Source organism: Phycodurus eques, chromosome 16 (genome assembly GCF_024500275.1).
Source record: "Phycodurus eques isolate BA_2022a chromosome 16, UOR_Pequ_1.1, whole genome shotgun sequence".
Taxonomy (NCBI): Eukaryota; Metazoa; Chordata; class Actinopteri; order Syngnathiformes; family Syngnathidae; genus Phycodurus; species Phycodurus eques.
In genome coordinates, this window is record NC_084540.1 from 15,846,547 (window position 1) to 15,869,755 (window position 23,209).

At 41.5% G+C, this 23,209-nt stretch overlaps 1 protein-coding gene across 1 annotated transcript; it reads right to left on the reverse strand.

The window, feature by feature from the left end:
• Window positions 1-2,813: 2,813 nt before the first annotated feature.
• Window positions 2,814-22,277, reverse strand: znf281a (zinc finger protein 281a). The gene is made up of 7 exons (XM_061701024.1): window positions 22,160-22,277; window positions 15,952-16,365; window positions 10,017-10,118; window positions 7,094-7,214; window positions 6,896-6,979; window positions 6,708-6,826; window positions 2,814-6,261 (listed from the first exon to the last, which is right to left on the reverse strand). The coding sequence occupies exons 2-7, from the start codon at window positions 16,315-16,317 to the stop codon at window positions 4,963-4,965; spliced, it is 2,091 nt and encodes a 696-aa protein (XP_061557008.1). The 5' UTR covers window positions 16,318-16,365; window positions 22,160-22,277; the 3' UTR covers window positions 2,814-4,962.
• Window positions 22,278-23,209: the final 932 nt, after the last annotated feature.

Here is a 23,209-nt window from a genome sequence, read left to right on the forward strand (position 1 = left end):
CAAGTTACATAAACAGGTTTCATAAATAAAATGAATATATACTTGTAATTTATTTATGACTCAAGTATTGTGTATATGTTTTAATATATTCATTACAATAATAATTAGTATATAGTTATTATTTTTTTCTATAATGATTACCTTCATTAAATGTTTATATACAATAACATAATAATTTTTTTTTAAAGTGGATCCAACATTCAGGAAGTATCGTAATGAGTGTGCATGTTTTAACTCTGGAGTTCCAGCATCAGAGAAATTCAGGTTTCCATATGGAACCTGTTCCTGTGAAATGAAGGCCTCACGACATGTTGCTCACCTCACGCTTATCTCGGGCACACATGTGGCGAGCATCCGCCATTTTTCAATTTCCTTTGTTGTTGTTGTCGCCGTCGTCATGGCCTTAGCAACCACCGGCAACCAGGACTGTCCCCTCCTGCTGTCAAGCCAAAGTGGCCCACGAACTTAAACCATTCACCTCTTAACAGTGTCTCATTTATTCATAGAGACAACATTGCTTATTAACAGATATTCATGTTCTGATTTTTTATTAATTTTTTTAAATCAGAAGTTACGAGTTAGTCTTGAGTAGTTTTTTTCATTGAGTACTTTCATACTTGGCGGCACGGTGGACGACTGGTTAGAGAGTCAGCCTCACAGTTCTGAGGACCCGGGTTCAATCCCCCCCCCGCCTGTGTGGAGTTTGCATGTTCTCCCCGTGCCTGCGTGGGTTTTCTCCGGGCACTCCGGTTTCCTCCCACAACCCAAAAACATCCATGAATTGGAGACTCTAAATTGCCCGTAGGCATGACTGTGAGTGTGAACGGTTGTTTGCTTATATGTGCCCTGTGATTGGCTGGCACCCAGTTCAGGGTGTGCCCCGCCTCTTGCCCGATGACAGCTGGGATAGGCTCCGGCACGCCCGCGACCCTAGTGAGGAGAAGCGGCTCAGAAAACGGACGGACGGACGGACTTTCTTACTTAATATTTACTCAAGTCAATATTTGGATGACTTTTACTTGAGTCATATTATTCTAAAGTAACAGTACTCTTACTTGAGTACAATATTTGGCTACTCTACCCACCTCTGGGTTTGGATTAATGCAGATACCAGTTTGATACACACTCCTGAAACAACAAATTTGCACAAATTACCTTGAATTATATGTTATTATTATTAATTAATGCCAAACACACACACTGATCATGTTAATGATTTCCTAAAATGATCAACATTGATTTAGCAAAGCGGGGAACAGATATAATAATACATGATACAATATGCAATAATTTATTTCTGTCAATCTCTCTTAAGTGTTTACATTTTCAAATGATCACTTCGGCACTTCTTGAGGCTACTCACGTGGCCCTTGGGGGCTACCTGGTGCCCCCGGGTACCATGTTGGTGACCTCTGATTAAGAGTCCTCAATTAACCTAAGAATTGTCTTTTGGGAATGTGGGAAGAAGCTATTTACGCATGGCATTACAAAGTTTGAAGTTAAAAATAAAATTACAATGGTTTTGAATGAAAACAATTCTCGCATGTCAAAGAGTGAAGTGTTAATGACAGTCATAGATGTATTATCTCCACGCCGTCACTTTCCTGCTCCAGTTTTTATGCCTCACTTGTATGAGTCTTTTGTTCATTTTGAGGAAACCGGAGTGCCCAGAGAAAACCCACGCAGGAACGGGGAGAACACGCAAACTCCACACAGGCGGGGCCGGGGATTGAACCCGGGTCCTCAGAACAGTGATGCTGACGCTCTAACCAGTCGTCCACCGTGCCGCTTGTTAAAACCAACACAGTAATAATCATGATCATCGTGGCAAATAAGAGTCACGTAATGCCTGATGACATGTTAGCTCAGACAAGTAGTACACATGGGAATGAGCACTTCCCTTTCCGTATTTACAGAAGTTCTGAAAAATGTGTTACTTTCATGTTTAGGATCAAAAGATACAAATACATTTGGAGATACAGGATAGGCTTTTAAATTTTTTCTAATGAAAACACAAAACTAGAGATACAAAACTGTTCGTTGGACAGCAAATATATATAAAAGAATATGTTCTTTCATTTCCAACATATTAAGCAGCGTTAAACGTAAGTCATCAAGATTTCAACAAAAGTTTTTTGTTGGATGGAAGGCCAAAGAAATAACACTATCCAGGTGTTTTATATTTATGTAATTTAAGAAATTACATACTTGAACTTTTTCCCTTTGTGTTGAATCTGAAGAGATGTTTGCCTCCACTGTGGCTAAATTTAGATTAGATTAAGATTTAAAAAAACATTTTTTTTTTTTTTTTTTACAAGGAACAAACACTCCCTGCATGTAATTTATCAAACCCTCTGTCAGCGTTTCCCAACTGTTGTCACCCTGGGATCCACATTCCTGTTGTTGCGAAAGTCACGGCCCGCTTTCATAGAAGTTAAGAACAAAAAAGATTTTTTTTTTTTTTTTTTAGGAATAAACGTACAGCATATATATTTTTAGATGCTGTTTTAAATGAGTTTGCTGTACTGTCAAAGGCTATTGCTTTTCACACCAGTTGAGAATCACTGCTCTGTTATGTATTGTTTTAGGCATTTATGTGTCATTTATGTTCTATCTTAACAGTAATGTCGTCTCTCGCATCACAGTTTTGTGGATTTTTATATCCTACATAGCTAAATTTATATCATGGGGTTTTTTTTTGCTCTCATTCACCAGGTCAGAACCCATCTTTTACAGTCAAAGGCATTCAGTTACTGAAAGTTCAGAGGCTCATAATAAAGACAAACACATTTCGAGCTTTTTTTTCATGACAGTTTTTTATTGTTTTCTCCCTAATCACTTTTAAATTCATTGGACAGGCAGTTTTAGTGAAGCGAGTCACAAGTACTTTAAATAAAAATGAAAAATGGTGACATCATAAGCTATGACATTTGGCGGTTGTAAAATAGGCCTACAAAAATGAGTCACATTTTAAAAAGTAGTGTTAAAATGAAGGCTTGTAAACAATGAGATGTGCTATCCCCACATCTCTCAAGATACAATTGATATAGATATGAGGTATATGAGGAAAATTCTCAGCCAACGTCAATCAATGGAAGACTTTTTACAATTTAAAAAAAATCCCAAGCATAAATACATTTAGAAATTACATTTAATATTTACTAACCAAGCCAATTTATCTACCGGGACAAATCTGAAATGCATACCAGTACTGTCCTTTTTGTTTGTTTGTTTTGTTTTAGCGCAGGGCCGCCTGTTTTAGCAACTCAACTCACAAACACCAAATCAGAAGAGCAAATTGGCTAACTAAAACATGTAAGGGTCGGAATCACATTTACATTATCCCAATTAAAATTCCCACCCCAAATCACCCTGACATAAATCCTCCCGCACGAAAGAGAAAAAATACGATTTAAAAACAACAACAACAAAAAAAAACAACAACAAAAACATTTGACCCTCCCAAATACCGAACCGAAGCGTAATCCGTCATAACATTCAAAACTACAAAAACGTTTGACTTGATGCAAAACGGCTCAAAGTGCTCATTGGATTTCTAGAAAGACGACCAGAATATGAGGGCCACACCACCACCATGTTCAAAGGAGAAAGTCTTATAATGAGAAACAGGTCATTCGAAGTGAAAATAGGCAAATCTTACTCTTTCAAGGGAAAGTCTGAAAGTTGACAGACGTCAGTTATTGTACATTTCAAACGTAATTTACGAGAAGCGCTCTAAATGTTAAAGAATAACATATTATATTAAAGCCGTACTTTTGTGAGATTTTTTTTTAAAACAAATCACAGATTATTATGGGGAAAAAATCCAATATCAGTGGAATATTAAGACAAAATCTCCATTCATAGTTTGCTAAAGCAGTTGGAATTTCACAGGATAGACATACCACAAGTTTCAATTTTACATGAACAAAGTTACAAGAACATTATTTTTTCCACAAGGATGCAGAAATGTTTCAAGAAAAAAGGTTACAATTGTACAAGAATAAACCGAAGAAAAACATTTACGACTTGCAGTTTTACAAGAAAAATTACAGCATATTATGCAAAGAAAAAATCTGGAGAATTTGGAGAGAATGGATAAGTTTGACAAGAACAAAGTCACAAGTGGTGGTACCGTAATTGTCACATCTTGAGTGACAAGATGTTTAATATTCGTTCAATTAAAACACGTCTTCATTCTCAAGACCCCCCCCAAACCTCCAAATTGTAATTTTTGTTATTATTCTGACTTAATTCCCATAGATTTATCATTTTGTTGTGGTCAGTGTGGCCCTTACACTACTTGGTAGAGGGGAAATGAAGAGGAAGAATAGGGCAGATAATCAAAAAGTCAAAGAAAGGCTTTTCCAATTGCTGTCCAATACCAACCCCTACTGGTCAAAAAAAAAAAAACAAATGACGTCACTTTTGCCCTTAAAAAAACCTTAGAAACAGTCCTTGTTTCTTGATGGCCACCGTGATTAAATCTGTATCATAATATATATGTTCTTATAAATATATATCAATAGATCATATTTAAGTATGGTCAAGAAAAGACAGCATAATCTCTATATTGCCTAAGAGAAAGTGTTTTCAGTGTTCACACTCATTCAGCATGTCAGCAACGTCCTGTTTCCTGAGTAATACTTTGTCGTCTTTTTTTAAAATTTTTTTTTTTTTTTGCATTCTCAATCCTGGGCTAATATTCCCTGCCACCATTATTATTATTATTATTTAACACCAAGTCAGCCGGCTGGTGGAAAATATTCATATTAATATCATAAAAATAATACTACACTTACTCAAAAGCACTGTCACGGTTGTATTCCATAAATAAAAATAAATGACATTTACATGAAATTGTCTGGTGTGAAAGAGGAGTGGGCACAAACATGGCATCAGAATAATTAAAAAAATAAAAAATAAATCAAATAAAATAGGTTTTAACTTTGAGGCGTGGTCTCATCTGAAGCTTTGGCTGGTTGGTGTTTTGGAGACGGAGCTCGCGGGCTCGCCGACGTCGGCCAGCAAGCTGCTGTACCCTGAGAAGTCGGACACGGGGGTCCTTATCCGTTCTTCGGATTTGAACTGCGAGCCGAAGGCCTGTGCAAAATGCTCTATCTGGTAGGGTGCGGCTTTGGAGGCCATCGGGAATATAACAGTGGCACCGTTCTTGGCAGGTGGCCCCTCTTTGTGGCCGCTGAGGTCCGCCGGGCTGATCTGGTAGGATGATGATGATGATGATGGCGGTGTGGCGGAGGCGTTGAGCTCCTGCGAAGGGGTGAGCTGGTGGTGGTGAGTGGCATCCAGGAGGTGGAAGACGTGCTGGGGTGAGGAGTCGGTCGCCCCCGATGACCCGAAGCCGCACTCGGAGTAAAGGAAGGGTCCGGAAGACTGGGTGGCCAGGGGGAAGCCGGCACTATGGCTGGTGCGCTCCAGAGCCTGCAGAAGGAAGCGTGAGTACTCGTTCATCATGACACCCTTGTCGCCGGACGGACTGGCGTCCAGGTCTTCGGCCGAGGCGGGCTGGAGCTCCTCCACATGGTGGTCGCCCAGATCAAAATGGATGTCGTGGTGGTGCGAGGTGTCGGGCTTGTGCGTGTAGTGCTCCAGCAGGCTCTGGAGCACCTCATCCGGAATGCCGGATGACTTGTCCAGACCCGAGTCAGCGTCCGTCATCTGGATGACTGTCGGATGCGGGGACAGCAAGTCGTACTCGGTGCCGCCACTTCCTGTTGAAGACGTGACGTTATGGAGGTAGCGCCGCTTTTTGAGGAACTGCATGGCGTCGTCGTAGTTGTTGTTTCCCACTTTGCCACCATTTGTCGGCATGGGATCCACACTGTGCTCCATCGAATCCACCTTCACGCCCTTTTCCGGACCTTTTCGATGGGCCTTCTTGAACGGCATCTTGGGGGCACGGCTCTGGTGTTGCATGCTGGGACCCGGCTCTGTGGACGACGACACGGTTTCATTCTCCACTGAGTAATCGTGGACGCTGTAGGCTCCACTGACAGTTGTGGGAATGTGAGGTACTCTCAACCCAGCGTCCCCCTTCTTCTTCTTCCGAGTGCCTCCTTCGCCAGGATTTTTGGACCTGCCTTTTTTTCTTCCACTGCCCGCTGCCGCGTTTCCATGGGTGATTCCATAGCCGCTCATGTCAACACAACCCATGTCCAGCATGCTAGGATCCAGAACTTTCCTCAGGGCGTCTCCGCACGTCCGCTTGTGCTTCAGCAGTCGGTCTGTCCTGGAAAAAAACTGAGTGGGACCAAAAAACATGCTATGTTATTTATAACCCATGGGCACAAATTATTGTTATTACATTTCAGCTAGCTATACCCACTACAACACCCATTAACATCACTGCACTTTATTTTACATCCCAGTGTACACTGTGTGGCAATGATTTCAAATTGGGTTATGGTTTCTAGCATCGGTCCGGGTCCAAGCCGAGGCAAGGGTCTCTAATTATGGTTTCAACTTAAGTTTTTAAGCAAAGGGTGGGAATTAGAATTGAGGTTTGAAGCTAAGGTTGGGGTTTCAAAACAAGGGTTTGAATTTCAGGCCAGGGTTTTAAATTAAGGTTTGAAGACAGGGTTAGGGTTTCAAGTCCCCCCCACCCCCCCAAGGTAAAAACCTTTCCACATTAAGTTTCTTTCATTCCGCAACCCAACAACGACAGTGAAAAAGAAAAAATGTTGCACCTGTTGGCAGTTCTCACATCTGTAGGGCTTCTCTCCACTGTGTGTGCGCTTGTGTCTCTCCATGTGGTACTTCTGGATGAAGCGCATGTTGCACTGATCGCAGCTGAATGGCTTCTCTCCTGACATCAACAAACAAGAGTTTAGACAGGAAGTATATGGACAGTATATGGTCAGTGCGTATGACTCACCACTGTGGATTTTCTCATGCCGCTGCAGGAGGTACTTCTGGATGAAACTCATGTTACACTGGCTGCATATGAACGGTCGCTCCCCTAAAAAGACAAGCATTTAGACCAGATAGTTTGAGTTTCTCATGACGTTTACAGCCAAAATATTAGAGACAGCTCTATGTAGTTCAGTTCTATGTATAATAATGTGTGCGTTACCAGTGTGAATGAGGACGTGTCTACGCAGGTGATAAGAGCTCCTGAAGGCGGCGTTGCAGTGCTCGCAGATGTGAGGTTTGTTCCCCGGCGACATGCTGCCCCTATCTCCATCCATCATGGACTATAAACAACATTCAAATATATAATCAGCGACACTAGCGTTATACATCTGCCATTAAACCTCAGTTCATTGAGCATTACAAGTCAGTTTTGCAAAGCTTTTTCTTTGGGTTTTTGATGAGGTTTTTTTTTTCTACAATGTATTGCAGAAAGTCACCAGTGATGGGTAAGAGGAGAAAGGTGTGACGTAACCATGACTAGAAATTGAATACATTTACACACACAAATAAATACACTTACTTTAAATCTATATCGCAATAGAATGTGAGTTTTAATTAGTCCAAATGATTCCATACTGTATAGAACTGAACTTGGACTTTACAGATGTCATGTCTCTCTCACTCACTTACTGTCACTCTGCCGGTGGAAAGCAATTGATAAGAATTTAACAATTCTGATTGTATTAATCAATACGGCTTATCGATCCAACTCTTCATTGAGTCTCTTTGGGTGAGGGAAAGAAATAATACAAATGGCTTTGTTTGCTTTAACTCTTTAATATTTTCTTTGGACAGAAGACACAGCAAGTCCAATGTAGACCTGCCTATTATGTATCCTTAAGGGGGGCGGTAGGAGACTTACTTCTCAAAGCATGCCAAGGAATCGCAAAGCTTAAAGGGGACATATTTTGGCCAACAAAGTTTTCTAGTATTTTGGATGTAATATTGTCTCCATAGTGCCTCAGTAAACATGTGAAATATGAATTAAAATCCTCAATACATTCACGAGTTTCAGATGTTTTTCTGCAGAGAGGCCTGAAATCAGGTCATTCGAATTTCTCAAGCTTATCTACGTCACTAGCGAAGATCTCCGCCTTCCCTTACCGCCCCCGAGCCAGCGCCATCAACATAACAAACACGCATCTTCTCGCTAGTGGGTCATCTACATAAAGGCAAGCAATCAGCGGAAAGGGGGCAGGCTTAGCCCAAGAAGATACAAAACTGGGTCAAACAGAAGTAGCTGTCAGAGGGGGGTTTTCTGGACACGCATATGACAAAACCAAGGTTTTTTTTTTTTTGGTTTTTTTTTTTTTTAAATCAAATTGACACTTTTATACTAAGTCCATGTGAGAGAGTCACTATGGAGGTCCAAATAGGCAAAATATGAGACCCTTAAAGGCTGCACCGAGCGACACGGCTGAACCTGACTGAACTGTCGCTAGTACGTGTGGTTTGGCAACTGTTTTCATGAGTGGCCAATCAGTCTGCCGCTGGTTTTGCCATGATTCAAAATTTTAAATCTCCGGCACACACCGTCACTGATTTCAGCCAATCACAATGCACATACGTTTTCACTTGAGAAAAATACACTCACGCGAAATAATACATTTACAGGTTTTAAGCAAGCCATGCCGTCCCAAAGCCATACAAAGCATAAAATATTGTGTTTTACAACACTATTTAATTATATTAATAACTTCTAATGTGCCTGTGGATGAAAAAGCAAAGCTTGTGGCCAAAAATGTACACGCGCCGTACTCGCTTTTCCTCTCACCCACGTCAACTCTATTTGTCAACAGACGTCTTCCTTAACAATTAATCTATCTTTTTATGGTTTAAGAAATGTGATCAAGTACAATATACTGTATATAAAGCATCAAATGCTTATACAGGCTCGCTGTTCAGGGCGTCCATATATCCAATCGCTAAATGTGAGTTGACAACTCATTTTTATGCAATGGTCCGGTCCAATCGGGTTTGACCGCATCGCACAGTGTGCGGCAGGCCTAATGCAGTTTTTGCATACCTGACAAGATACAGTATCAGAGTGACCTAGGAAACTGTCGACTACCATTGGGAATATTTACAGGGGTCCTTTTGCATTCAAGTTGATCCAAAACTAATTCAGTTACAACAATAAAACAAAAACAATTATAATAATTAAAAAAAAGGTTCTGTAAAAAAGAATATATTTGACCTGATTTTGCAAAATACCTTCCGTACGATTATGGAATCCCCACTTTTTAGAAACTGCCACCTCTTGAGAGGCACATCGAATAAAGGTGAGCGGAAGAGAGGCCTCACGAGAGAACCAATTTTTGATTCCTATTGCAAAAGGCAATCAGTCATTTTTTATGTAACTGGACTGGAACCCCACCCCCGACTGACTCAAAGTCAAAGATGTGGGAGCATGAGTTTTGCTTTTTTTTATCTTAAAAATTAACAGGTTAATTATTTTTTACACTCCTACCAAGAATGTGAAAATCTGACCGAAAACACAATGAAATGTTTTATAATGGCCAGTGACCCTGAAATGGATTATTTCTATTACACGACTTGTTGTTTGTTTCTATGTGCCCTGCGATTGGCTGGCGACCAGTTCAGGGTGTACCCCACCTCTCGCCTGAAGATAGCTGGGATAGGCTCCGGCACGCCCCAGTGAGGATAAACGGTACATAAAATGGATGGATCGATGTCTTATGGGGCAAAAAGATTTTTCTCAATGCAAACAATGTAGGTCAACCGCTGTCAGTAATGAACCATGAGAATGACTCTCTCTGTTGTTCCTGCCACTTGACTGCATTGGACTCAAAGTGCAGTGTTCCTCACTGACAGTTGGCTAATTTTGAGCACAGCGCTGCCACAATGATTTAGGACGAGTCATTCACAAAAAACAACAGGGCGGAGACTGACAGTTCAGCTAACAGTTATTTTCCAGCCTGTCACAACAGGCTGGAAAAAAATTGCATTATTTTCTGTTTAATGTGACTTAAACAACAATGCATGACATTTTTACATGGGATGTAAACAGGCATCAGAATTTATTTAGATTTAATTCATTGTAAAACCTAAGCGTGTCAAACCTTCGCCTCGCTCCGCTTCTTCCTTGGCCGGCCTTCTTGTCCATCACCGTTTGACCTACGACCTTTCTTCCCAGCAGGCTCCTTTCCTAACTGACTCGGCAGCTGCCAGGATGACAAAGGAGGACGGCGTGAGAGCCAGACGCAACACACATACTTAGTGTTTCATTCAACGACGGAGCAGTCTCCAAAAAACGTCGGCGTGACGTTTGTGATTTTTCGTGAGAACAAAGTCAGAATACTTTAGAGAATATATTTTTTTTTTTTTTTTAAATCATAAAATGAGATTAAAGTCAAAATTTAACGAGGGAAAAACTAACATTTTAACTGAATTTAAAGTGAAATTCTCCTAATACTAGGCTTTACATTATCAGGATTTTTTGGGGCCGATCACAGAGTTTAAAAAAACGATAACCAATCAGATCACAAGATGGAGGAATGTGTCCATTTAAATGACCTGTTCATTTACTGTATACACTTGTGTACTTAATTGCTCAAAAAAATATATTTACAATAAGGAATGTATCTTTGTTCCTCTATTTATGCCAGTGAGGCATAGTGACAGACAGAACAAATGAATGGTCTTCTATTAGATGGCAGGAAGTAAATACAGTAATTAATGTATCCACTTTTTGTGACATTTTGTTGGTTGGTCTGCCATGAGCTTTTTCAATTGTAAAATGTGTTCCTTGGCTCCATAAAGGTTGGAAATCACTGCTCTCAGATCGTGTATTCTAATCAGTCAGGTCAAACCAACATTACAACATGACAGAAATAATGGGCGGTAACTTACTGTAATTAAATTACTTCACCCACACCGAAACCTTAGAGCACGATTCGACAGAACAGCGGCATGTTTACGTACAACCGTCAGTGCTAGCAGTCGCTTGCGAGGCTACATAACGTTTTGTTGCCTGCTTGCGAGTTGTATTGTATTGAAAGTATGTGAACATACCTCAAGCAATCCTTAACCGCACGTCCTCTCCTGTCCTGAGCACCGGTGACCCCCCACACACGTTTTCCCCCATTTTGTCCTTATTATACAGTCAGCGCGATCCACTCTTGTTGTCGTCGCCACGGTAACGAGTGTATCCGGTCGCATTTGAGTTGACAAGATAAAGCGCAATGATCGTAAAAAAACGGGATGCGGTGCTATCGGAATACAAGATTTTATTGCAGTAGTCTAACATAGTGCAATCCTGAAAAATCCTGTTGTCTGTCCCACACTGCTGCTGATTTTTTATTATTATTTTTTTTTTTAAATAACTTCATTGGCTGTCAGAAATTTACAGTACTACGTCAAAAGACACGTGACAAGGCTAAAGATAAACTTTTGGATTCAAATATACTGTGCACGATGGCGACGCGGAGCAAATGTCTTTTGCGGAGCGATCGGCGAATTAGGACATTCAAGCCGATCAGCATAAAATGCTAATTATCGGCCGATACCGCTCAGGTCGATAAAATCGGTGTAGAGTCTACCTAATACTAGATTTTTTGCTATAAGAAATATGTATCTTACTTGAAAGATTACTGCTTTTTCTTTCAAATAAAAATAAATACAAATAATAATAATAATTCTCATGAGATTCTAACTTCCCCTCTTGAAATATACCCTCCTTCGTTTGATTACCTTTGCCATAATAAAAGGCCTTTTTTCCTCCATAAAAAAAATACTTTTTTACTCTTAAGATTACTTTTTTCCTAAAAATAAGATTTTTTTTTTTTTTAAAGAAATTTTTTTGAAAACCTTCTCATTTTAAGATTTCTACTTTTCTCCAAAAAAAAAAGATGACCAGCTTAATTGTCATATGATTACTGCTGCTTATCCCCAAAATAAATAAATAAATGCTTTACTGTTGTAAGATAACTATTCTCTACCTTTTTACCCCCCTTTCAGTAGGTCTTTGTCTATATTAGATTGCTTTTACAAATACATCCTATCTTAAAATGAAACAATTGAGTTGATTATATAAAAAGTGAACAAAAACAAAACACAGACACACAAGATGCATTCAGTGCGTTGTATGCGCGAGTTAGCTCAACAACGGCCTAAATTTACAGCCCTCCTGTGGATAAGTGACCTACAATTCACCACGAGGGCTTTTTGAATCAGACTGCAAGCAAAGACATAAACATCAGACACCATAAAATAATTAAAAACATCTGTGAGGACTTGAACACTTCAATTAGTTCCTTTACTAAACTACCACAAGTATGAAAGACAAATACATTTATATCTTTATTTATTGATTGATATTTACTTATATGTAAATGTGCAGACGACATTTCACATTGGCTTAACCTCAGGAGGCTGCCCACATTGTCACAAGTGTGCGCACAAAAGACGTCGCAAATGAAGTGTGTGAGCACCGACAAGACAGCTGTGCCGGGTCGAGGCGTTTTCATTCACTCAACACCGTGACATCATTCACCCACTGGGAGGAGGGTTGAGAAAGAATGAGGTGAGATAAGGCTCGTTTCTATTTTGCATGCATTCAGTAGATTTACGCCATTATAGCTATTATGATACAAGAGCGGCGGCCGACTGGTTAGAGCGTCAGCCTCACAGTTCTGAGGACCCGAGTTCAATCCCCGGCCCCGCCTGTGTGGAGTTTGCATGTTCTCCCCGTGCCTGCGTGGGTCTTCTCTCACATCCCAAAAACATGCATTAATTGGAGACTCTAAATTGCCCATAGGTGTGAATGTGAATGCGAATGGTTGTTTGTTTCTATGTGCCCTGCGATTGGCTGGCAACCAGTTCAGGGTGTACCCCACCTCCTGCCCGATGACAGCTGGGATAGGCTCCAGCACCCTAGTGAGGAGAAGCGGCTCAGAAAAGGGATGGATGGATGGATGATACAAGAGCCTCTACAGTCTGCATTTTTTGTGTTCTCTCGCCAGCCACAACATACACAACCTAATGTATTTATGGCGTACATAATGTGGTGCCAGTGAGTGTGTAGTGAGTCACAGATGCCAAAAATGAGTGATCAAGAGAGGGAGTGGATTATGGGAATTAATAGTTACGAATCGTAGTCACACATTGTGTTTCCTCTTAAAGTGGTTGGTTTATTTACTCAGCTGCAGTACTAGTTGTCTATTATTGGTAATTTTAGACTGCTTTAGGGAGAGGTATTTTTAACTAAATGACTGAACTCCCTAAATGGGAGTCGGCACACACCTTCCACCAGTGCCTCTGATTAACCCCACATAAGGTTCTGATGTTCTATTAGGCTTTTCCTGTCATTTTTGTAGTCACATCTTGGTCCACAAAGAGGTTCTACGGCATCAGCGGGATCTCAATGTTCAAAGAAATCAGTCAGAAGGGTACAAAAGAATTTCCAAGGAGCTAAATATAAAATGGAACACAGCGACAACATTCATCAGGTGGAAAAAATATGGTACAACAGTGACATTACCAAAAACTTGACGTCCCTCCCAAAAAAAAAAAAAAAGAGACGAAAACTGGTCAGGGAGACTGTCAAAAGTCCCGACAACAACATTGAAGGAGCTGCAGAAATTTTGGGTGAGTACTGACTGCAAAAATTTCAACAATTCTGTTTTTTTTTTTCTGACAATATGGGGTGTTGTGTGTACATTAAGGTGGGAAACAAAATGAACTTAAATGATTTTAGCAAATGGCTGCAATATAACAAAGAGTGAAAATTTTAAGGGGGTCTGAAAACTTTCCGTACCCACTGTATATGACAACAATCTCCCATCTTCTTCATATGTCTGGGCAGTGGGGCAGGGTCCACCTTATCTTACAAAAAAAATAAATAAAAAATGCATCTACGCCCGGGTATATTTGGCAAAATCAACACTTGAAATCTCCAAAACGTATGTGGGAAATAGTTTATGGTCCAATAAAACGAAGGTTGAACTTTTTGGTCATTAAGTCCAAAGGGTATGTTTGGCGCAAAAAACACTGCTCATCACCAAAAGAACACCATACTGTAGGTAGGCGTTCGGCGCGCGGTGAAAGCATGGGGGTGTGAGCATCATGCTTGAAGGCTTATTTTCTTGAACTGCAACTGGAGCCTGAGACAAGGTCGAGGGAATTATGAACATTTCCATCGCACATCTGTGGGGTGATCTGAAGAGGGCTGTACACAAGAGATGACCTCACAATCTGACAGATTTGGAGTGTTTTTGCAAAGAGAGAGTGCAATTATTGCCACATCAAGCTGATCCACACTATTAGACTCCTACAAAAAAAGAATAAGTACTTCACTATAAGCTAAAGGTGCTGCAAAAAAGTGCATATTTATGCAACCAGGTTATTGTATTTTTTTTCTCCTAAAGAGATATATTTATTTTCATTTGCGATGAACAGGTTATAATTATGATTAATGATGTCAAAAGTTTTGAAATTATTTATCTTGGTCTTTTTTCATATCACATAAACCTGGCATTGGAACAGAGGTGTGTAGACTTTTTATATCCATGTAAGTAGACTGACAGACAGACAAACAAACAGACAGACCTATACAGATACAGTATAGTATAGTCACTGACAATCTCCCTCGATCTGGGGCTCCATGCAAGATCTCACCCCGTGGGGTCAAAATGATCACAAGAACGGTGAGCAAAAATCCCAGAAGCACACCGGAGGACCTAGTGAATGACCTGCAGAAAGCTGGGACCAAAGTAACAAAGGCTATCATCAGTAACACACTACGCCGCCAGGGACTCAAATCCTGCAGTGCCATACGTCCCCCCGCTTAAGCCAGTACATGTCCAGGCCCGTCTGAAGTTTTCTAGAGAGCATTTGGATGATCCAGAAGATGATTGGGAGAATGTCAGATGAAACCAAAATAGAACTTTTTGGTAAAAACTCAAACTTGACGTGTTTGGAGGAGAACAAATGCTGAGATTTTGAGTGAAAACCTCCTTCCATCAGCAAGGGCATTGGAGATGAAACGTGGCTGGGTCTTTCAGCATGACAATGATCCCAAACACACCGCCCGGGCAACGCCGGCTTCGTAAGAAGCATTTCAAGGTCCTGGAGTGCCCTAACCAGTCTCCAGATCTCAACGCCATAGAAAATATTTAGAGGGAGTTGAAAGTCTGTGGGCGGCACGGTGACCGACTGGTTACTGCCTCACAGTTCTGAGGACCGGAGAAGCGGCTCAGAAAATGGATGGATGGATGGATGGATGGATGAAAGTCTGTGTTGCCCAGCGACAGCCCCAAAACATCACTGCTCTAGAGGAGATCTGCATGGAGGAATGGGCCAAAATACCAGCAACAGCGTGTGAAAACCTTGTGAAGACTTACAGAAAACATTTGACCTCTGTCATTGCCAACAAAGGGTACATAAAGTATTTAGATGAACTTTTGTTATTGACCAAATACTATATTTGCTAATAAATTCTTTAAAAATCAGACAATGTAATTTTCTGGATTTCTTTTCTCATTTTGTCTCTCATATACTAATGATGAAAATGACAGGCTTCTCTCATCTTTTTACAAGGGATAACTTGCACAATTAGTGGCTGACTAAATACTTTCATTCCCCACTGTACATAGGCAGGTAGAAAAGGTAGTTAAACATATAGGTAGGTAGATAGGCAGATGGACCCCAAGCAGCTTACTGGACAGATGGCGAGACAAACAAGCAGGCAGACAGGCAGGTAGCTGGAGAACTAGCTAAATGTAGATACGTATAAATATACTGATGGATAGGCAGGAAAATAGAGCTAGAAAATTAGGGAGCTAGACAGACAGGCAGGTAGGTAAGAGCGAGATAGCTAGACAGCCGGCCCGCTAGATAAATACATGGACAGATAGGTAGATAGACAGGCAGGTCAATATACAGATGGACAAAACATTTAAGGACATTTAGAACAATGGTTAACTGGTGAGAAGAAAGCTCCGATTTCAGACTGAAGGTAACGCCCGACTTAATCGGACAGACCAGAGCGGTACTCACGTTGGCCATGTTGACTTCATGCACCAGCAGGTTCTGGTTACTGACGGTGACCTCCAGTAGCTCGGGGCTCTTGACCAGTGCACCCGGGTACAGCGGGAGGCGGTAGTCATGCTCAGACACCTTCTCCTGCTTGATGCCGAGGGCATGGACGTAGTCGCCCGCTCCTGACATGCCGCCACCACTGCAGTCGGGCGAGTCCCTCTCCTTCTTCAGGATCATCTCCTGCGGCCCCACTGAATGCAGCCGGGTGAAGCTGGTGACGGGCGGCAGGTGGCTGAACATGATCATGCCCGCGCCAAAGTTGGCGTCCATGCCGCCGTTGGGGCGCAGGAAGTCGTTGCCTAGCTTGTCTTGAATGATGCTCATGCTGGCGAGTGGGTGGGGAAAACCTACGATGTACTAGTCAGTGTCATCCTGCCGGGAAAAACGACAATCAATGCAATAATCAATAATGATTTGTACCAGGGCTGCACGATTATGCCCCAAATAATCACTCTTGTGTTTATCAATATTGTATTCATGATAAGTAATCACGGTTATTCCACGTGAGGATGTACTTCCTGCAGCTTCTGAGAAAGCACGGCCTGCCACCGGAGCTGCTGAGACAGTTCTACACAGCGGTCATCGAATCAGTCCTGTGTTCTTCCATCACAGTCTGGTTTGGTGCTGCTACAAAAAAGGACAAACTCCGACTGCAACGGACAATCAAAACTGCTGAAAGGATTGTCGGTCCCCCCCCTACCCACCATTGAGGACTTGCACGCTGCCAGAACTAAGACAAGGGCATGCAAAATCCTCTCGGACCCTGCGCATCCCGGTCACCAGCTCTTCCAACTCCTTCCCTCAGGTAGGCGCTACCGACCAATGCAAACTAGAACTAGTAGACATTCCAACAGCTTCTTCCCTCTTGCGATCAACTTCTTAAACACCTGACCTACAATTCCATTACAACATGCTGGCAATTTTTTGACTTGAGTTCGTTGTCACATTTCTGTGGGGCCAATTATGTATTACTCGTGCACTCACTGTAGCTGTCTCGCCATGCTGCACTATTTGCATATACTGGCCACTCATGCCAGAGTAGCATCTGCTCCATTTGCACACTGATTGAGGAGTATCTGTAACATTTGCACAACCGACATTGTCCCAGATTATCGCACTACTCGTCACTTTAAACCGCATACACTCCTTGAAGTCTCGGCGCCCTTTGCACAATGGTCATTGCACCGGACTATTGCAATATTCGTCATTCGAACTGCTCGAAGTGCTAGAGGACTCTGCATCTTTTTGCACAATTGTCAAAAAATAATAATAATAATAATATGCCGGCATTACCAGATAACTAGCAACCCTTTACTGCTCAGTGACTGTTTTTTTTTTTTTTTTTGTCAATGTCTTTCTGTCTCCAAGTGTTCTGTAAATTGACTGTCTGTTGTCGTACTAGAGCGGCTCCAACTACCGGAGACAAATTCCTTGTGTATTTTTTAGGACATACTTGGCAAATAAAGATGATTCTGATTCGGGAAAAACCTATTTTTATTGCACTACTTTTTAACAAACAATATGTAACAGTTTGAAACGAATCTTTAAATAAGAATGAATGATAGATGATAGAAAAAAAATAAATAAATAAATATATGCCAAAAATTCAACCTTAGCAAGGGCTAAATGCTTCTTTATACTCGGGCGGACAGCAACCGCACTGATGTCACTGTGGCTGTCCCGTGTGTAGTTTGCCTTTATACTCGAGCGCAACCCACGCGCCCAGTTTTGAAAATGTACTGCAGTTCACCTCCAAGTCGGTCGTGTCGCTACGGCTGGTATTGGCTAGGACACCACATGGTGGAGTTTCCTCTGCATTTGTTTTGGGCCATTTCCAGTAGCCGTTTTTACTGTCCTTTCTGTAACAAGGAACAAAGCAACAACAATGGCGACCGTGGAACAGCGTCTGCTAGAACAAACGGACCTAGATGACCAGATGATACGTTTAATTATGCTGCAAGATCGATCAAGAAGGCGGGGACGTAGATGGTATGTAGAACCAAGGGGCACACTGAGTACGTCATCACAGCATGTGACTAAAACGGACCAATCACGAGCGATGATCTCCACGGCGTTCGAACGTGCAGCAACAATTTTTGCCGTGTGTGCGTCAAGCTACGCAGAGGGGCTGCGCGGGCCAATTCGTCGGTCACGTGATGCAATGCGGGCATTGTCGGCCGCGAGAGCACGGGAGTATAAAGAGGCCTTAACTAATATGTGTGCTATTACAAAGTGCACGAATTGCAACGTAATGGAAGCAAATACAGTTAATGCATAGAGGGCAATAACATTAGGCTGCAAGCAGCGACTTTTCACTTAAAACTTCCCGTTGTCAATATACAGGGTAATTGAAAAGTAACTCCCTATTATAAAATACTCATAATTTATTAATATGTTGTAATATTTTTCTCAATTTTTTTGTGTATGTTCTATGATTAAAGGAGCGAGTCTATTTGACCAAACCAACGACTTTGGAAGAACTTGAAGGGCAAATACGAGAAGTTATGTCTTCCATCCCACAAGAGTTCCTTGTGAAATCAGTTAATGCGGTTCCCAGGCAGGTTGAGAAACTGGTGGCTAATGCTGGCTCCCATATCGAATTTTAAATAAAACTCCATGCAATACACATTCTTCTCATGTTCATTTCTTGTAAGCATTATAGTTCAGAAATAAATTACAAGTACTTAAAAATAGGGAGTTACTTTTCAATCACCCGGTAGTACGTCTCCGTTATTCTGCTTCACCATTTGGTCAGTTGTGCCCGGTCAAAAACTGCAAATATCAGTTGCAAAACTGCAAATGTCAGTTGTGATTCCCCTCTTTAGTTACTCCCGGCATTTTTTCATTGCGGTCAGGCCAGCCAAAAAGTTGCAGTCAAGGCAGCCGCTACAACAATTGTTAATGACGTGACATGTAGCCTTTCTTCCAACGTGCTGCGAGGGCCAACTTCAAAATAAAAGCTTCATATATTACTGCATTGTACATCAATGCTGTTTTAGGCTTTTATTTTGAAGTTGGCACCAGCGTGCAGTGCCGGAGCTTAATAAAGCCTTAACCATGTATTCGCCCTCTAGTGGCTGGCTGACTTGGTTGCAGGCACTGCTGCAAATGGATGCCCGCATTTTAAATGTAAAAAAAAATCACCGATGATCAGGTAGCCAAAACCGCAATCACGATTAAAATTGTATTCATTGTGCAGCCCTAATTAGTACAAATAAGAAATAATCCATGCTAGTGCTTCACACACATCTGTTAGTTCCAGAATTGGCCGCTGTTGTTTACTGGCGCTCTGTTGCAATGCAGGCAGAGAATGGGAGTAACGTATTTCCGGGTAACAGATCCAATTCCAAAAGAAGTGCCTTACATGCCTATGTGGCAGCCATTGGCATTGGCATGGCGGCCATGTCATGATGGTTACATCTACTGTCTATTGTGCGAAGAGCGCAACGCAGAGAGTGTGTCAAGGCGGCAGTGTTAACTCTGAGGAATACAAAACAAGTCTCTGGAGTCTGTAACATGCTATTTTGAGTACAGTTTTTTTTTTTTTTTTTTTTTGGTTAAACCATTTGCAACGGATTTGGAAGCACATTAACTTCTCACGGCTCATGAAAGCAACTAGCCTATGATGAGTACTGTACGTCAACAATGTCACCATGACCAAACACACCAGCGTGGTAAGTGTGGATAAAATGTGAAACCTTCAAATATTTTCAAACTTTTTTCAGTATTTATTTACAATAACATACTGTATTGGGAATTCTAGGCCATGAAAAAAAAACCTACAAAACTATTTTGTACTGTAATATGGGTGCATGGGTTGCCTAAAAAAAAAAGAAAGTGCTTCAATATAATGCTATAGCCAAATACCCCCCGTAAGTTCGTTCTATCGGGGTTCCATTGTATTTTACATTAGAAATTCTCAGGACCATTGCCAAATATAAAATGCTACAAAAAGTATACTGTAAATACTGAAATAACGATGATCTTGCGCCAATGCACTCACAAATTTACTGGGCCTGTTTAGTTATACTTGCTGAAATTGAAGTAAGACACACACTTCTATATGCTGCTGGCATAGACAGACAAAGGTACATTATTTGTACTGAATTATCAATAATTTTTGCGCCATTTGAGTGAAATTGTATCATTTTCTGCAGCGGTTTGCAGTCATTGATCTCGAGGATAATGGTTGACAATGGTACATTCTCCCATTGTTTTCCTCCCTGTGACCCAGTCATTTTCTGCATTCTGAGTTGATAGCATGGCCGTAACAGAGGGGGGACATTATATGTGTGTAATGTATGAGTGTATGCCGTTGAAGAATTTGGTATTTTGAAAGATGAGCAATAAGTCAATCTTCGTTGTTTGTCTTCGCAGTGTTGCCATATGACTTCCACATGCAAATAGAGTTGCCACATCCAATGATGCGCCGTCAGTGTCATTGTGTAGCCACTACAATATATAACAACATCACTTATTTACCATTTGTTTTTAGTTTCACATTTCTTTGATTTATTGACTTTTGAAGCTCATGTCAGAAACTGTGAGGAGCATCACTTAGCCTGGCTGTGATTTGATGCCGCAATTTTGCATGATCTGCGTGCAAAAGAGGCTTCTGTTGATGTGAAAATTGCAGCATGATCAGGTGTTCCAGAGTTCTGTGCTTTAAAAAAAAAAAAGAAAAAGACGGATAAACGCCTGCTCTTTACTGATGCTGCAATTTTGTGGGATCGCTGCGCAAAAGAGGCTTCAGATGGATTAAACGTGATGATTTGTGGGTCAACAAAAGGGCTGCAGTCTGGCAAAGGGACAAACGCAAGAGCTTCCTGTCTGGCGGGACGCTGCGATTATTCCGTTTCCCATCGAATGTTAATCTGCGCTACGGTTTGTGTCTGATCCAGTCATCCTATTTGCATGAGGATTATATGCCAATGAGTGCTGGTGTGATTACACAGAATACACACATCACATCAGTGGTGCGACATGCTACTATAGATTGTGTCCGAATACAAATCATTGGTGGTAAATGCTAATTTCAATAAGTGGATTTCAATGGTGAATAATGAGTACAGTATAGGGTAGCGTTTAGTTACTACCAATGTTTTGACATAACATTTCATTGTACCCGTTACGTTGGGATAATCATTTTACCACAAAATTCCATTCGTATGGCAACAATGTAACCCAAAATTCGTACAAAATTGGAATGTGCCGCGGTCTCTTACTACTAACATACACAAAAACAATAATGAAGTTGTAATTACAGTAAGTATTTCTATGAAAAACACTAATAGACCACAAATATAACAAAATCAAAGGAAAACCATTAAGAACAATCACAGCATTCTACTCTGCTCAAATAGAAATTTACTTGAGACCCAATCTTTGCCTCCAAACCACAGTTTGCAAAACCCTGGTGGTCCCGTCCACAGCTCATGATGAATAATCCAGTCCTCCCATTTATTAAATCTTATTACGCACTTTCAGGGTTATTAAAAGTCTAAATGAAATGGACTGTGGTACTTTCGCCCAGGCTTCATCACGCTGCTCGGCGGAGGCAATGAGCTAGGAGGCTAACATTATGCTAACCATCTCGCGTCTTGTTCTTTGTGATCCGGGACAATAATTAATGTGGCCACGCATTTGAGCACCGCACATCAGCCTCGCCACGGCACTCAAAACCTCCAGAAACCCCAGCCCTCCCCCAAAAAACGAGCAATGCCCATGAGCTTTAATAACGTGTCTGTCTAATAGTTATCTTTTCAGTTACATTTGTTGATTTTGGAGGACGTTCGAGGACAAAAAAAAAAAAAAAAAAAAAAAAACACAAGGACGAACGAGCAGCGACTTTTTTTTAAATTAAATGTATAAAAAATATATCACAATTGATCATTCATATTTACGGTTTTGGTGAGAGCCGGCGACTCGGTCCCAGCGGACACCGAAATGAGCATAGGCGATGATGGAGCAGCCAACAGGGGTATGACCCACAACAAAAGTCCGGAGCGAACAATGATGCTCGGTCCCATTAGCTTAGCAATGCTAACCTAGCGGCGGCGGCCAGCTTTTGTTGTCTGTCCCGCACGAGAAGTTTCAACTTTTCCCGGACGGAGCCGCTTTGAACTAGACTTTAATTTTTTTTTAAAACCCTACCGGCGTCTCTTACCGGCGCCTGACCACCACGAGCCGCTCGTTCGGGCCGGCGTCGTTGACTCTCGGCGTCCGTTTTCCCCCAAAAATCTAGAGGCAAAACATTGTTCTCCTGCAGCTGCTGGGTTCTTCCATCTTGGCTGCGCGCGGGGCATTGTGGGTCTTGTACGCGCGCACGCAATCAAACGCTCGCGCACGCACACACACTGACATACGTTTTGTTTCTAGAACATAATGTATTGTCCAGTTTGTAGTTTTGCACGGAAATACCATGAGAATGACTTGAACGATTGTTTTAAATGTGCAAAAATGGGTGCAAAACTACAATGTCATTGAAGTTTGATTGGGGAAGGATGCCAGTGAATATTCTCATTCATCCAGGTCATTTCATTCACTCACTTCCGTTTATTCCAATCAATTTTTAAGTGCTTATAGTTTTTTGTTGTTGTTTTGTGTGTGTCTCTAATCAGATTTACCACCTCTGTGTGCTCCATTTTCAATCTTCAGGGCCTTCAGAATTAGTAGTGCTGGTTGATATACTGTATCTTAAACTATACTGGGAATGGGACTGTTTGTTTAACCAAATGGAGTTCAAGTTCAAATGTTGAGGAATTGGGAGCCAGTGGAGGTTTCGGAGGACGGGAGTGATGCGGTCGTGGGAACGGGACTGGGTAACGAGACGGGCGGCTGAGTTTTGAATGAGCTCTTCGGTTTACTGCAGGACTGGATGAACCGTATAGCAAGTTGCTGCAATAATCTACTCTGGATGAGATGAATGCATGTATTAGTTTCCGTGATATAGAAGGTGAGGGGCGGGGGGTTGGGGAGGGGTGGGGGGGTGGGGGCAGGCTATGCTTTTTTTAGATGAAAGAAGGCACTTTTGGTTACTTGGCTGACATGTGGCTCAAATGGCACGTTGCGGTCAAAAATGACACTAAAGTTGCGAATGTGTGGGAACAGGGAAAGTGTGAAGTTATGTGAGGTGTGGTTAAATTTGTTTTTTGTGAGACATTCATATGATGATAGTGTCAGTGTTGTCAAAGTTGAATTGAAGACAAATCTTTGC